The 17208-nt window shown below is 35.1% G+C and overlaps 1 protein-coding gene across 12 annotated transcripts in view; it reads right to left on the bottom strand.

The window, feature by feature from the left end:
• Positions 1-2212: 2212 nt before the first annotated feature.
• Positions 2213-17208, bottom strand: part of LOC145674398 (DPH4 homolog) — a 47033-nt gene continuing 32037 nt past the window's right edge. For all 12 annotated transcript variants that reach the window (XM_081744412.1, XM_081744402.1, XM_081744403.1 and 9 more), the window contains one exon: positions 2213-3073. In XM_081744412.1, coding sequence (XP_081600538.1) covers positions 2625-3047 — 423 coding nt within the window. In that variant the 5' untranslated portion in view covers positions 3048-3073 and the 3' untranslated portion in view covers positions 2213-2624. The remainder of the gene's footprint in view (positions 3074-17208) is intronic.

Raw genomic sequence — 17208 nt, 5'->3', positions numbered from 1 at the left:
CGTCCAATAAGTTATCTACCTAGACAGGAAGAAATGCAGATCATCACTGTTTTTTGATGTAGTCCACATGGAGGTCTATGCATTGTCGCCACTTTGTGGGCAGCGAAGAAATCCCAGAGAAAAAGTCTTTATCATGGCTTGCAAACCAGTGGGAAACAACCTATTGGACCTCGTTGTCCGACAAAAAACGTTGTTCCCGCAGGTGTTTCTTCAGCTCCCGGAAGAGGTCCCTAGTGAGAAACGATGACCGAGCAGTGCTCCAACTTCTGCAAATCCATTGTTAGCGGCGTAACACAAACGCTCTACTCACAGCTACTGCGTTGCTCCGCCTGACCTCAAATTGAGCAGCGGGGTTCTCGACAGTGGCCTTGGCGTGTGTGTCAGGCATCATTATGCTCCGCTTCTGCCTTCCTGTCCAAGTAGATAACTTATTGGACGCCCCTCGTAAAATGATTATGTGCTGTATTATATAATTTAGTCATTTTACGGTTATCACAATAATAAAAACGCCTGAAAAAAGCGTGCAACTTGAAGATTAATATAGCATTGGACTACCTATCGCCCCTAAAACAGCTCTGATGCGACTTAGAATTCAGTCATAGAGGTTGTGAATGGCAGCAAATAGAATATTACAAAATTCCGCGCGAGAACATGGAGGGTGAAATTTCAAATGGATTCGTGTTACCAAAACGGACTACACTGTTCAATTATGTTAAGATCCGGAGACTCGGGGATCCACAGGTTTCAACCGATTCCGATGTTTCTCAAACCACGTCACAATAGCTCCAGCTGTGTAAATGGGCATATTATCATCCTGTAATATGGCGTAATTGTCCGGAAATATTTAGATTACAGGATATACATTGTCCCCTAAAATGGCAACACAGTCACGGGCAATGACGCAACCGTAAGCGTCAGCACAGGGACCAGTGAAAACCATGATATTGCAGCCCATAGCATCACAGAGCAGCCGCCATGTTTCACAGTTGGACGGAGACACTGGGGATCATATGTTTCCTTAGGCCTCCGCCGCACATAAACACGCGGTTTGAGATAAGGTGAACGAGAATTCAACCAACCACATCACACGTTTCCAACCATCAGCCAGCTGTCCATGTTGCATGTTCGCAACATCGTTGGTATTGTGTTGTGGCAGAATGCTTAAGGTCCTGTGTCACTTGCACCACAGTCACACGACAGTTGAGTGACAAAAATCTTCAATGTACGGCGGGATGTTAGTAAAGGTTTCCTTCCGACCATTGTTCCTCTTCGTCGATGTGTTTTGCCGTGAGTTTTATAGGCCGTCATCTCCTTAAGACAATATCCGTCGCAACAGACTCAACACACTTTACACTTTCACCATGCTTGAACCACATAACCGACCACGAATTTGCTATTTGGAAATCAGAGACATCGGCGATTTAACATTATCAAAAATGTGTTCAGTTCGGTGCACATTGCTGTTCTACTGGTCTTCACGTAGTACGAAATTTGCCCTAACACACCACCACCAAGAGCCCGGAGCTGTGGTCACGCCTGATCGTTGTCAACTCCCACATCTAACATATTTCCAACTCCAGGTCTTTCCGTTATTCTGGTAAAATACTAAGAATAAAAAAACAGTAATAATTATACTCTGTACAAACAGTGATCAGGTATGTTTGTAGATTATTTGAACACTGTGCATGACTTAGTTTATGAATCTCAATGAACGTTTATTTTCTAAGGTAACATTTCAGTGGTTATTTCTCGAATTACAAGTACCTACTTCCTATTTTCCATGGTTTTACTGCCTATATATCCGATTTCTAGTTATAACAGAGTACAAACCAGCTGTAACATTACAACTCACCTAAACTTCGGACAAAAATATCATCCTCAGTCTAAAGGCTTCTAATGAAAACCCGAAAATGTAAGAAATGAAATGCAATTGTCGGAAATCCTCGACAGCAAATGACCAAAATAAACTTTGAAGTGTTGGTTACAGTACATCTCAGCAGTACAAAAACAACCACCAAGTCTTTCACACATTTAAAAAGAAGCACAATATTATATATTCAAGAATTTTATTTCCAGCTAAAATTGAAATCCATACTTTTTTTTTAATTTATTGATTTCTTAAAACATCCAGGACTCAACAAGACAAATAACAAATGCAAGACAGTAAATAAAAGTACATTAAGAACTAACAGAATAAAAGCACCAACGTAAGTTGTAAATATTCTTTTGACAAACAAAAATAAATACCTAGGTAAATACAAGTAAATAAAATAAATACACAGCCTAAACTCCCCATTCACAGTAAATTACATCACTTCACAAGGGAAACTCCTGCTACCAGACAGGATAAGATGTTTCTGTACTGATATTACCAGGTACGAGTATATTTTCTTTTTCTTTTTTGATACCCTTGATGTTTTAGTTGCCTTTACTCCTATTTTTAGCCTCCAGGGGAGAATTGAAATTTGGAAAGAAATCAATTTCGTAGAGTTTATTCCCGCCGAAACGTTTGGTGACACTTGTGCAAGAAAATCACAAAAATGACTAGATTAAAAAGTTAAAAAATGCAGAAATCGCTTATCTTCCCTAATTTAAAAAGTAATTAAAAATAATTATTGTCTATTTCATCTCTCAACATTTGTTTCATTTTCAGATTTGATTTTAATACCTAACGAGCATTCATCGCACATAACAATAGTATTTGACTCGTTCAAATCATCTTTAGACAACGTGTATGTACCGCCACACCTGCACGGATGCATATACATACCAGATTCTGTGTCAAACGTAAGATCTTCAACACTTACACACTCATGTATAAGGATTTTACTTTCCAGTTTTTTCTGTAAAAGTTTCCCATCATATGCCTTCCTCTGTACTGGGTCCTTTAGAACATTCCATGCTTCTGTTATCCTTAGAAACTGCTCACTTTCCTTGCCTCCTGTTTTGTCCGGGTGGTGTTTCAGAACCAGCTCCTGATAACGTTGTTTAATTTCCTCAAACGGTGCACAAGAATCACACTCCAGAACAGTATAATAGTCGGCCATATTATCTTCTTATGTAGTACTCACACCTGAAACGAACAAATGGTATAGTTATTATCTGGAACCTGGAACGAGAACGATTTGCAACAAAGACAACAATTTCCGTTATAAACTCTTGTTTTTGGAAACATGGGAACACTGACGCTACCTTCAATAAATACCAGGGTTGGCAAAAAACATGGCTTTTATTGAGAAAAAAAGTCTTTTGTTTAAACCAGGTTTTTTTGGTTTAAACCAGGTTTTTTGTTTAAACCAGGTTTTTTGGGTTTAAATAATTTGCTGTATGTATTCATATCATATATGGACAGAAATAAGTTTGTTTCGCCTTGATGCTATTATGCAACAACCGGGTTATGCTGGAAGGGGTCACATAAGCTTAAAGCGGAATAAAAACCGCTTCTCGAGTTACATCCGAGAAAAATTGCCCTCCATTTGAACTCGGGACCAGGACTAATTGGCCATAAATGCGATATGTCTGCCGACTCACTCACGAAGCAATCCTGATAAAAATACGTTGTACTGATCTTTACATGCTTCTTAATATAACTGTCAAGAGTCATTTCAGAAGGACAAAAAGATAAACAGTTGCACAAGTGAAACCATTATACAGAATTATATATGGGCAATTTCAAAGTACTACGGAGTACAGAAGAACTAATTTAGTTCAAGTTAGTTAACAGCAACTTTTATTGGTCCAAATTAAAGAAATACAACGACTTAATTTGCATATCAGTAAGAAAAGTGAATAAAGATACGAATTATTTGAGTCCACTTTGGGTCTGACCTATTTACACATAAATAGATACCAAAGATACTTCTCATTTCACTAAATGCCTCTTGTGGGGTTTGTATGACCCCCACCCCACACAAAAGTATGGCATTTCGATGTATTTTATCAATAGTAAACATTATTGAAACGAAACAATATTTAGAATTTTTCTTCGATTGCAATTACATAACAATAACAACAACTACACAAAAAAAAAAAAAAACACAAAACAAACATTTATAAACTTATAAAAAAAGAAAACAAAAGTTGCTTTTGTAGTATAATCTTTTTGAGTAATGAATGGGGAATTTAGGTCTGAATATAATACGAATAATACACGGGAGTGAAACGTGATAACCCACAAATGTGTGTTCATCAAGATTTTACAAACACTTACACTTTTACGAACATTTTTCGTTTTTTGGTTTAAACCATTTATTTATTTATTTTGAAAAACCAGCTGGTTTAAACCAGTCAACCCTGATAAATACAGTGAACATTTGATATGAACTAAAGAGGGTGGTAGTTGATCTAAGCAGGAAAGTTAGGGAGAATTAGGAGAAAGGAATGAAACGTTCTAGTTGTCATACGATAAAGCTCTTTATGGTCTACTCACAACTACTCTCAATTTTGCCCTGTTGCATTCCATTCCAAAGATTTATCAAATCTTCTGTTGTGCTTATTTTCATCATTTCTTCCAAAGAAAGACACTTTTAGCAACAGCAATTACTGAACAATACGTCGCGAAGAAGCACCATGTTTCGTGTACATATCAAACCAAAAGCAGTAAAAACTGCTATTTTATACTTTGGGCTGTCTAAACTTTTTTCTTTCTTTTAAAACTGCTGGTCCACGTAAATTGCTTAGTGATTTGCTTCACTGGTTTCTATTCATTGTTAGCGTTACAAGACCGAGCCTTAATCGAATATTATCGAATATTCCGGCCTTAAAGGCTTGGTAATGAATCATAAGCCGGATCTGCAGAGTTCGACACGGAACTTTTCCTTGGCAATGGTAAGCTTTCTACGTTCAACTCACTGTTGTCCGCCATGATCAAGCTTGACAAGTCCTGTGTATCAGACATATCACCTGTTCTACAACCTCCATCAATATGTTGGCAATGACCTATTTGAGACTTCGCTTGCAGTTGGTTTAGCTTTGATTCTGTTGTAGTCGATGAAAATCTTGTACAAGTTCGTTACCCAAAGGAGAAACGTTAAGCATTGGCGTATTCTTTTCTTCAAATGTCACTATCGAAAACAACTCGCCTCGATGATGTCTCACATAAAACTGATAGTTGAAAGAAATGCACAAAATACTAAGGCAAAGCAGAAGCCTCAATATAACTCTGGGATTGAACGTAACGGATTGAAATTGAGAGCAATTCTGAAAAGGCAATAAACAATTCAATCGTATGACACCTGCAACGTTTTGTTCCGTTCTAACCCTTACTACCCTTTCCAGTTAGTCTCAGATGGAAATATGGAAAAGAAAACAAACTATAAGATTCGATATAACTTGGAATCGAATTGAATAGGGTAAAATTGAGAGTAGTTCTAAATAGGCCATAAAGAGTTCTATCGCATGACAGCTATTGTGTTTCATTTTGTTGTTCTAATTCTCCCTACACTTTCGGGTAAATTACAAAATGTCTGCTATACTGAAGTGATATTAGCAATATTTAAAAATGTTTAAAAGATAGCCAAGTTTTTGAAACATACAGTTAATTTACGTAATAAAAGGCTATTGATTGATTTTAATCGTTAACGGGAGCAGCTCTACCATATGTGCAACACGTGCATTTGCAAGGCGCGGCAAAATTTCTCATAACTATATTATTTAAAATACATATTTCTTGTTGGAAACATACTTCATGATGATGGTAGTTACATTTACTAAACTGACCTATTTGAATACTACATTCGAAAATCATGTTTAGGTCGCATTCGTTTAAGGTCATATAGACAGTGCTAAAGCAAATGGTCAAACAAATCCCAGCATGAATTGCTTCATTGTTGTCAAATACAACACACCTATTGCATTTAGTTAGTTATTAGATATTTGATACGAAAACTAGTATTGTCTTTGTTACAAACAAATTCCTTATTACTGAAAGTAGAAACAAGCTTTTCTTTTTTCAATTTTTAACAGATGTAGAAGGAAAATCAAGAAACAAAGATAAAAGAGCTAGTTACAAACTGATACATTGAGATTGAAGCTCCATATTGAATTATATAAAAAGGATTATCATCTTTCCTCTGCAAGTTTGTTTACTTTATCTTTCACTAACGTAATAAATTATTATTTAAAGAAAAAAGAGAGATTGCATTTTTAGTGTTTAGTCCTTTCTGAGTACGAGTGGTCTTTTCCTCCCCTTCGTTGTTCATGATGGGGTAACAGAATTTAAATCGTGGCTTTTGAGATTTGTTCTTTCTGGAGAAAGGGGGGAACAAATTGCCTAGGGCCGGCCCTGATTGTTAAACTGCCTTCTAAAGAATCCATGATGGATATTTGAAAGGAAGTGAGGTTAATTGTGACAAAGGGACTACAACACTCTAAAACTGTCATTTTTATTTTTTGTGTTCTTATGCAACAGCGAAGTTATAATCTCACAATTAAAGTAAAATCAAAACTCTCAACAGCTCTTAAATCACGTGCAGCAATGACAAATGCCCTAAGGAACCTCACCCTAGGACATCAGTCCATCAACCCTCCCGTGAACAGAAAATTGGGCACTCATTATTTTAAACAGTTACTGCCATATTTCGAAACATAAAGAGTATAATAAACACCTGCGAAAAATGCGTTCTTAGGTAGGTGCAGGGTGTGTAAAATCTGTTCCCATCTCTAGAATCCCAGAAACTACTAAAAATATGGAAAACGCATCATTTTAAGGTGTTATCTTTATAAGTCAAAGTTTCACCAAGCTGTAATGTAATTATAAAGAACAAATCTATGTGTATATATATATATTTATTTGTTGTTATCAAATCTAATATAAATAAAATAAAGAGTTTGTGTATCTCTCTCTGTGCGGCCTGGGGACCAGACGACTGGACCGAGAGCTACAAAATTTTGGTCACGGGTAGCTTAGTCCAGACCCCAGACCAAGACGAGACGTTTTTTTCAAAATTCGAACCAGGGGTTCTCAGGGGGGGGGGAGGGGGTCGTTTGCCGGTACATGTAAAAGTAGTAGAAAAAGACCGATATCAGTGTCAAATTCATAGTTTTCGCGGTCGCTGAGATCAATGGTGAAACTCCGATCGCTTGAACTTTCAAATTCACCCCATTCAGTTGCAGGCCGGAGGTAACTGGGGGGGAGGGGGATACCGAGACATGTAAAAATAATCCAAACTGACCGAGATTAGTGCCAAATCCGTAGTATTCGTGGTTGCGGAGGTCAATTGTGACACTTCCATTAGCGATGACTTTCAACTTTAGCCGCCATTGTATGCGGGCAAGGGTTTCCTCAGTGGGGGTGGGGTTACCGAGAAATGTAAAAATAATCCAAAATGGCCGATATCAGTGTCAACTTCATGCTTTTTGCGGTGGTTGAGATCAATCGTGAACTTCTATCAGTGATGTTTTCAAATTCAGATACCATTGTATGCGGGCCGTGGGTCACCTGCGGGGGGAGGGTACCAAGACATGTAAAAATAATCCAAAATGAGCGATATTAATGTCAAATTCATAGTTTTCGCGGTCGCTGAAATGAATGGAGATACTCCCACACACGTTGACTTTCATATATAGCCCCCATGCAAAAAATGTGTATTTTCAGCTAGTTAAAGATAAAAGCAACAGGCTAAATTTCTACAAAACAAGTAAATTCACTTTCAAGGAAATGAAGCCAAAAAATAATAGTAACAATTTCAAAATATAAAAACAAACAAGAAACTCATACATGTAAAAGGCCAAAACCAAAATACATACACTAACCACAAAATAAACAAAGGGTTAAATTAGTCAAAATAGTTAGATAAGTCGCAAGTGACGATATTTATTTATTTATTTATTTATTTATGACTTCTATGACAATATTATATAATATATAATATATAATATTATATATTTATGACAATATTAATCTGTATTTCTCAACATAGCCAAGTTAGTTAACTCACTAAATTATTAAAACATCATTATAGTCTACAGCATATAACCTTCATTAATCCTGTAAGTAAAAACCTTTTAATTCAGTTATGAAAAAAAGAAGAAAGAAAGAAAGACAAAAACCAAGTACATCCATGTTTTCCTGCAAAACAAACTTTAATCTATTCAATTTCGTAACACTCTTTTAAAACAATAACCTTATTTAAATTCAACGTAACTTTAAGTCAATATAAAAATATAAATGCATCTAACTTAGTTTTTCAGTTTACTATTGAGAATTCAACAACCTACTTTTATTTTCTGAAAAAATCTCTCTCAAAAGTCATTATTTTCAAATTTAAATATTAACATAAAAATATAAACAAACATTCATTCTTTATATTTCTCTCTCTCTCTCTCTCTCTCTCTCTATATATATATATATATATATATATATATATATATATTAAATATTCACACTTGGGAGCGTGTGATTTCATAACTTTTGAACTGCAACAGACTCAAGTGATATAATGTTTTAAGGGTCATGATAAAACAAACATTTGATATAACTCCGAGACCAATATGTTGTACCTATCCAAAAAGGAAGACACTGCTTTACTTAAATAGTATCTTGCAAGTGACTCAACACAAGATTCTCTCTTGCTATTCAAATTTTGGAGATCACCTCTTCACAATGTTTCTGGTAGTGGCTGAATGAATTTCTTTTGGTTCATAAACCCCTTAAAAGAAATACGCGTCGCAGACTTTTGCTATAATTGCAGTCGTTAAAGAGATTCTTGAAATGGGTATCCTGTATATAAGTAAGAATACATTTTTCATATACATGTTTAAGTTTTTGGTATGAGGCATCACCTCTCACAGTTTGTTCATAACCTTTTGAAACACGATGTATGGGCACACAAACAGTTACTATTCTCTAATTTGTTGTATTTGCAAATACTGCATATGGAAATATTTGAAGAAAGAAAGAAAAAAAAAGTTTTCACTCCTTACAATACCGTATTTACGCGAATATAAGCCGCACTTTTTTCCTAAAATTTGGCTTGAGAAATCATGGTGCGGCCTATAATTAAGATTCCTCCCCCCTCAAATCATAAATTATCAGTTTCAAAATGACATGTACACGTATTATTTTGCAGCCTTCAATTTGAATCATTTTAGTTGTAACGGCATATCTACGTTTCCTGTTTTAAACTAGAAAACCAAGCAAATCTTTTTCCACATCTAGATATTTGCCCTCGAAATGAACACCGACTTTTCAAACTATTTAAAAGTTTCTCTTCACTTGCACACCATCGACGAAGTTGTTTTCCATCAACATCAAATCTGCGTCGAGCTTCCCGATTTTCGTGCTCCTTTGTATAGCTGATAACATGAAGTTTAAATTTGGCTGCGTAGCAAGTATCTTCCTTTCGCATCGTCACTCACAAACCAAATGAAAAACTTTTCTCGAATAAATCAACTTTGAATTTCCATACAGTGTCGCTTAATTAGTCATGTCACCAGACCTTCCAATACACAAAACCAATCCTGTTGGTAATGAGTCACTATTGGTTATACGAGAGTTGAAGGAGGGGGAAGAGAGAGATGCAACTTAAAGTACAGTATAACTGAACTTACTCGTAAATTTAGTGGTGCGGCCTATACTCGAGATTTACTTTTTCTATAATCTTGTGACAAAAGTTTAGGTGCGGCCTATATTTGCGCTAATACGGTACGTTTCTCCGCCCATAATTCCAGAATGAATGAATCCATTTTCTTTAATGAAAAGCTATTTGTAGCTCGATGTTAGAAACTAAAAAAGTGATTTATCGGACAACTTGTTTTGGTTACAGAATACAAATCGATTTGTTGATTTTGGATTTCACTTGTTCAAGTTCCTTCAAATAAGTTGTATTATATATTTTATTTAAATTATGCATGGAGGTTCATGGGAAATATTTCGAATTTCCTTAGCGTTTTTTTTTTTTTTTTTAACTCAGTTTCACTTGAAGTGCAATGTCTTAGAATGATATGCCGAAAACAAACTATTCCATGAAGAATGAGAATATTGTTATGTCAAAGAATAAATAAGTGATGTTAGTTATACAACTATTGCATTCCTCTGATAAGGAGAGCAATTTGAAAAGTCAAGAGAAATATGTAACAACGACTTCCCTTCAAAAATGAACGGAAAAGTTAAAAGCTAAGTTAGATGCAGACCAAAATGTTCACTAACCTTGTTGAACTGTCTTGAACTTACATAGAAGCATCATTTCGCATTGCTGAGGTATTAGTTAAACCTAACAGCTTTTCAGGTTGGCGAGATGTTAAATGAAGCTTTCAATGAAGTTGGAAATACTTTATTTATTAATTTCAGGAACAAAAATGCAAGCTATTCATGACATATTCCTTTCGTGACAATCAATAACAAAACACGTAGAAGTACTGGATATCGACATCAAAAACAAACTCGAAATAGACACTGATAATTCTTATTGTTTTTTTGCAATTCGATGAATCAAACGATATGATGGACAATGTTTAATGTCCCACGATTATGCTCGGAGGTTATGGATGACGATGATGATCATAATGAATGAAACACTTGAGTGAAGAAAATGGGAGGAAACGGAAGAACTCGGAGAAAACCCATTCATATGACGTCTGTTCACCCTAAAGCCTACGTAGAGCGAGATGAGATCCAACCAGTGGCCCCCACGCACCAGAGATTACCTCACTACTACTAAACCACAGTGGTTCCTCATATTTATAACAATGATATTTGCTGACATGAAGTTCACAGAGGAATTGTTAATTCTTATTCTTGTGAAGGGAACTACAAGAAAGTAGATATTTGTGAACATTTTGCTGAATTCAACATCAAAATAAGTCTCCGCCTTTCAAAACGTGTGTGCATTGCTACTGATGGAGCACCATCCTTTATCCATCGAAAGAACGGCTTTCTTGTATTGTGTTTGATCTATGAACGTTTGCGGTTGACCAGCTACAAACCATCAAACCATCCTTTTCTCAACTCTTCAAAGAAATGTAATGCTGTCCTTCAAGTTTCCCCTTATTGGATGATGCGAAATATTGATGAATGGGATTTAAACAAAATCGTTAGAGCTAGTTTCAAAAATAAATAAATACATAAATAATTAATTAAATAAATAAATAAATAAATAATAATAAAATATTTTTTTTTTTTTTATTTTCACTCTTTGGTAAATTACTCTTATTTTATGGGGTACGAACAAAATTCGAAAATGCTCCTAGGTAATATTGTAAAGACCTTAGATTAAAAATTTCATGCTGATATGTTGAACGGTATGGCATTCAAAAATCAGTTTTTCGGCATGTCGGAAACGTGTAAATCCGTTAAAATATCGAATCCCAATTTTCCTTTTCACGATCACCATACATTCTTCTCTATCGTCCTGGAAAGTAAATATGGTGACAGGTGACAGAAAATTTAAAATATTGACTTTTGGCAAATTTCCTGTCGGTTATTTTCGGAAAGCTACAATCATGCCAAGTATAATCATTGTAGCCCTACAGGAAGTGCTCAATAATTTATGTCAGCTCATGTAGTTTTATATATAGTTAGGATGTTTACCACTGGGGTCGTAAAAGGACCCCAAGGTAATACCAAAGTATTTTTTTTCTTACCGAACGAGCAAATTTACATAATTCTCAATATCTGGCATAAATTGATATATTGTTCCCCAATAATTACTTCATTCTTGACATAATAATGTGTGTAGTAAGAAAAAAGTTTTCTTACATTAAGGTACATTGTTTGTGACCTTGTCTTCATCCTCCTCAGGTTACAGTTTGAGCAATATATATCTTAAAACTTGCTTATACTTTTGAATAGTAAAGTAAGTTGAGTGTGCAGTAGGAAAAGAAATTTTCTTCCATTGCTCTATTATTTGTAACCTTGTCTGTTTCTTTCTCAAGTTATAGCTTGAAGCTGCCATGTCTTAAAACCTGCTTACATTTTTGGACAGCTTGTGAGTAACAAAAGGCTGAAGCCCGTTACTTCTAGCCACAACCCCAAGAAGATTGACTTGACTATTCTAGGTTATATCTGTCCCTGTTATCTGATGACGAGATCATCAAGTATTTCTTTCCTATTTTGGATATGACGACAATGTCAATGACGTCGAAGGTGACAGTCTGAGTTGAAGTGCAATGCAATAAAGTATTGTCTTGAAATGTATCTGTATAAATTTCTGTACGAAACAGGGTCATTCCATGTCAAATTACCTAATTTTAAAACATGACCGTGCTTCAATGTCTCAGCTTCTATTCATTTTTTTATATATATATACATACATACCAATGAAATTATGCTGAATTAAGTTTTTCAGCCTTTTTAGATAAGAAACGGGTCGGGGAGAAATTTTTGAAAAATGTGAATTTGGCGCCAATTTCACTTTCCGGCACACAGCATAATAGAACTAAAATTACCATAACTTCCTTATTTTTCAAGTTATTGGGCTCATCCAGGTGTCAAATAAAAGCTAAATGCACTTTCAGAAGATCCTAAGAAACCTCGCAAAAAGTTACACTATCAAACAATAAGGGGCATACAAAGCAAAATTTAGGGTTTTATACAAATTGTGCCATTGCTCAAAAGTTGCAACTATGAAACTTTTAAAACTTTTTTTTATACATTTATCTTAGTACGTACATGATATGGTTAAAAAATAAAAAGTTTTTTTTTTGCATTTTTGTAATTATTATTATTATTATTATTATTATTATTATTATTATTATTTATTTATTTATTTATTTTTGTATTTTACACGTACGGAAATTTGCAGTTTTAGTGTTGTTGACAGATTATACCACTCCTCTGAAGTGACCACTGTCACACTTTGAAACTTTTTTCAAATGATCATCTTAGTAAAAATTAGGTGTGGTTAAAAATTAAACTGGCATACTGTGTACTTATGGTATTACCATACTATTGTTCTTTTGTATTTCAACAATGCTTTTTTTTTTCAATTATACCATTGCTTACAAGTTAATTATCAAACGTTTGTAACTTTTTATAGGATTAGTTTGCATTTACTTGGTATGGTTAAATAAAAAATGTGGCTTTTTTTTTTTTTTTTTTTTTTTTGTAATAATTTTGTGAATGGAAAATGTAAGCCTAGCAATGTAAGGGGTTGAGTGATTATTGCAAAACCTATCAACCAAATTAAGAAATAATAGAGTAATGTACATAGATGAAAACAATAAACATACATACCAGTAACACTTCTCAGAATTAAACAGATATACATACAAAATGCTGTGTCCTATATTTCACAGCTCATTGTTTTCACTGATGATGTGATGTCTTTTGTAATTTTGCTTTCAATTGCGTACGTCTGGGCTGATTGACTTGTAAGAGATGGAACAGGAACTTCCTAGATTATATTTTCAAAAGGTATCCAACAAAAATCTTCATGTTCTGGCCAGTAGAATGTAGAAGGCCCAGAACGATTCGTGAATTGCATTCGGACGTATCAATTTCACTAACCTTAACTGCTTTTCCTATCCACCACATAGTGTTGTAAATGACTAAATAATATTTTTCTGATGTTGTATGTAGCAACTCTTCTTTTATTGGGACTCCAAGAGATGCCTTAAAATATATGCTAGAATCAGAAAGCCGTTTCGCAAGCAATGCTGTTCTGTTAAGTGGTACAAGCTTGTTTGTAGCGTTCCAATAGAAATTCTCTGCTGGCTGCAACATCTGATGTAGGCATAAAAAATACTTGAATACATCTGATGTTTTCATGGATACATGGGAAAGTTAAATACATCTTGGGGGCCAAGAATCAGTGTCTCTGTGGTACTTTGTAGACTTGCCCTTGTTGCTAGCCTTTTTACTGTTTCGCCTCACCATCACATGCATTTTTAACATGAGTGGTACCAAAGAAATGCCATTCAGCTGTGAGTCCATGATCATCTTCATGACTCCATAAATTTATGAAGTTTTTGTAGTTCTTATACTAGTATGTAGAACTACCATCACTGAAATAAACAATGTGTTTGATAAGTGGTAGTAATTCCTTGAAGTACATAACATTTGTTTTTGGAAAGTGAAAAATGTGTTAGTATCGTGAGTGACACAGTCACTAATAAAACAGAATGACTTGTTTAAAACTTCACTTGATCTGTAATAAATCACAAATGAGTGTAATATTGCTTGCATATTATGCCAGCGAAAACCCTGGGCAGTATCTTAAAGGACATAGGTATAATTTTTAGCAAAATCCGAGAGAATCAAGGTGGTTTTGTCATCTAAGTTGTTTTCATATACTTAAGATGAGGGCTTTGTGCTTTTGTACTGTAGTGGTGTTTAGTAGGAGCTTCAAGTTTCTCAAGCAACATATTGACAGTCATCTACTGATTTTTTTTTTTTTTTTTTTTAATATTTCTAATGTTGATCTATCAGTATGGAGCCATTGCTTGAATTCAATACTGTCTCTGAATTCAAAATATTCCAACTGCATTAGATAATCATGGAGCAAAGATGGATCAGGACAATTAGGACAGCGAGCGGTGAAGCATACATTCTTCAGAGGATATGTCACATACTAGTTGCTGGAGTAGCCCTTGGTAAGGAATCGTCAGATTAATGCTTTGCATCATAAGTTTAACAGTTTGGTGATAAGTGCAGATACATACTGAATGAATGCCACGACTGTTTATTAGGGTGGATCGAAAAAATCAAAAGTTGTCTATTTAAATAGCACTGGGTGTCAAAAGTTGTGTATTGAGTAGTACAACATTCGCGATCTTTTTCATAATATTTGTGCTTCGTCTTCGTTCTACGCAAGGGCTTCAAAATTTTGCGATTTTTTAATGAAAATTTGAATTTTTTGAAAATGTTGATTTTTTTTAAGCTGCTCAATGAAATCGAACTAGGTGTCAAAAGGTGGATAATGACTAGATTGACTACATCATTCATGATTTTTAAAATAATCTGCATTTTCATTCTCTGCAAGGGCCTGAAATTTTGCAGTTTTTTTTAATGGTAAATTTTGAAATTACACTTACAATATTAAAAAGTTTTAAAATCTGCCAAATCACTTCACACTTGCTTAAGAAAAAGTTGTGTTCACTACCATAACACCTATGGTTTTGGAATAATTTTTGTGCTTTATCTTATTACTTGCAGAGGCCTTAAAATTTTAGATTTTATACAGTAAATCTCAAATTCATTGAAGACACTGACAATTGTCAAATTATATCCTATTAGATTTCAAGCCTTGTGCGTGACTAGCATGATTTCGATGATTTTCAAAAATATTTTTCCTTTATCTTTGTTACTTCCAACAAGTTTTAAAATGCAGTTTCACAGTAATATCTAAAAATACATTGAGCATAATATTAAGATACGTCATTTACATTTAATAATTTTATATTGAAATTATTTTTGATATGCACATCTTTGCTGGATCCTAGAAACGCCCAGAACTCAGCACGAGGAGGTGGCTGCATATAGAAAATGAAATCAAATCTAAGTTTTACGTCCCACGGTTATGACGGCTAGGCTAAAGGAGATCGTGATGATAAAATAATTAATGAAATGATGGAATGAAGAAAGTGGGAGGAAGCGAGATAACTCCGAAAAATCTCACGCATACGATGTTTGTCCACCAAAAACTTCACTTGGCTCGAGCTGGGATCGAACCAAGGACCCCAAACACCAGAGGTGAGCGCTCTACCACAGAGCCACCGCCCCCACCCCCTGGCTACATATAGAATTCCGCCAATCCTCTCATCCTATCCATCCTACCTTTGGAAATTCTCTCTTTAACCCGTTGGTTTGTATTCAGATTTTGTTTCGAATGTAGGCATAATTGACATATCCAAAAGTCTTGCTCTGATGATTCCATCTCCAGCTAAGACACCACACACTTCAGACGAAGCTTTGGTAACTGTTTTAACGCACCTCCCGACTGCTTGGATATGACATAGCAAGTGGAAAACAAACGGAAGGACAAATGAACCTTCTGTTACACATTTTTGTAGATCCTCCTCCGACAAATGTTTCGCCAGGGGTGGCTCGGTTACTTCGCGTTCCTGCCAGTTGATTAGGTCAATGTACGCCTGAGCACTAAGGTGGATTGCTGGAATACTGAATTTGCGTACAGGAGGTGTTTGGTTAGAGCTTTTGACCTTGCGTCAAGGATTCTATGCATAACTAATTCTCGAATATGCTTTCAATCATCGGCGAGCAGAGATACCAGTAAATTCTCCGGATATGCGAAGAAACCATTGGCTGAATTGTCCTATCTACAATGAGCTTCAGTTTATTCCTTAAGTACCGTGAAAAGGCTATAGTACGATGTAAGTTCACAGGAGCATCCTTGACAGTAGGGTTACATTTAATGTAAAACCACATCGGAGCATACACTTTCATGATGAATGCAACGAGCTCGAAGTTCGAAGATGGGTCAGTAGTTCTTATGTACACTCTAAGCACTACGTTAGTAGTAGTAGTGATCCATCTTGCATGGGATAATTTTCCAAGAATTCTTGATGCAAGATTCGGTGAACACTCACCAACAGAGATTGTTTTGCAAATATCCCACATATATTTTTGGTCTGTGCTACGGTTTGTCTTTTCCTTCCATGGCCGGGAAAGTTACTTCATTCGTTTGAAAATTAACGACTGGTAAATCTTCACAATTGGTAAAACTTTTTCCTATAATTCCCGAGAACTTTTGAAGACCCACTGTTGCGCCATTTAAATGCTATAGAACATGCCTCAGAATATACCATAAAAATTGCAAAATTTCAGGCCCATGCGGGGAATAAAGATGCAAATTATTTTAAAAATCATGAATGGTGTAGTCAATCTAGTCATTATCCAACTTTTGTCAAATATTGTGGATTTCATTGGGCAACTTTAAAAAAAAAATATTATTTTCAAAAAAATCAATTTTTCATAAAAATTGCAAAATTTTGAGGCCGTTGCGGGGAATGAAGATGAAGTGCAAAAATTATGAAAAAAATTCACGAATGTTGTACTAGTCAATACACAACTTTTGACACCTAGTGCTATTTAATTGGACAACTTTTGATTTTTTCGATCCACCCTACTCTTTTGGGCGCAATTCACAAAACTTTGAGAATCCAATTTTATCTTCTTCTTGTATTCAAAATAAACATCTTCTATGTTGTTTAATATCAGTCTTTTAGTATTCACTTCTCGTTTTCCATTTTCACCTGGAACTGAGAGAGAGTCCTTTGTGTTAGATGAAATTCTACTTATTTCATCGTCATAAT

This window comes from Thermobia domestica, chromosome 17 (assembly GCF_964235325.1).
Source record: "Thermobia domestica chromosome 17, izTheDome1.hap1.1, whole genome shotgun sequence".
Classification (NCBI taxonomy): domain Eukaryota; kingdom Metazoa; phylum Arthropoda; class Insecta; order Zygentoma; family Lepismatidae; genus Thermobia; species Thermobia domestica.
Note: the sequence above shows the minus strand (reverse complement) of the source record. Positions and strands in the feature narration are given on the sequence as shown.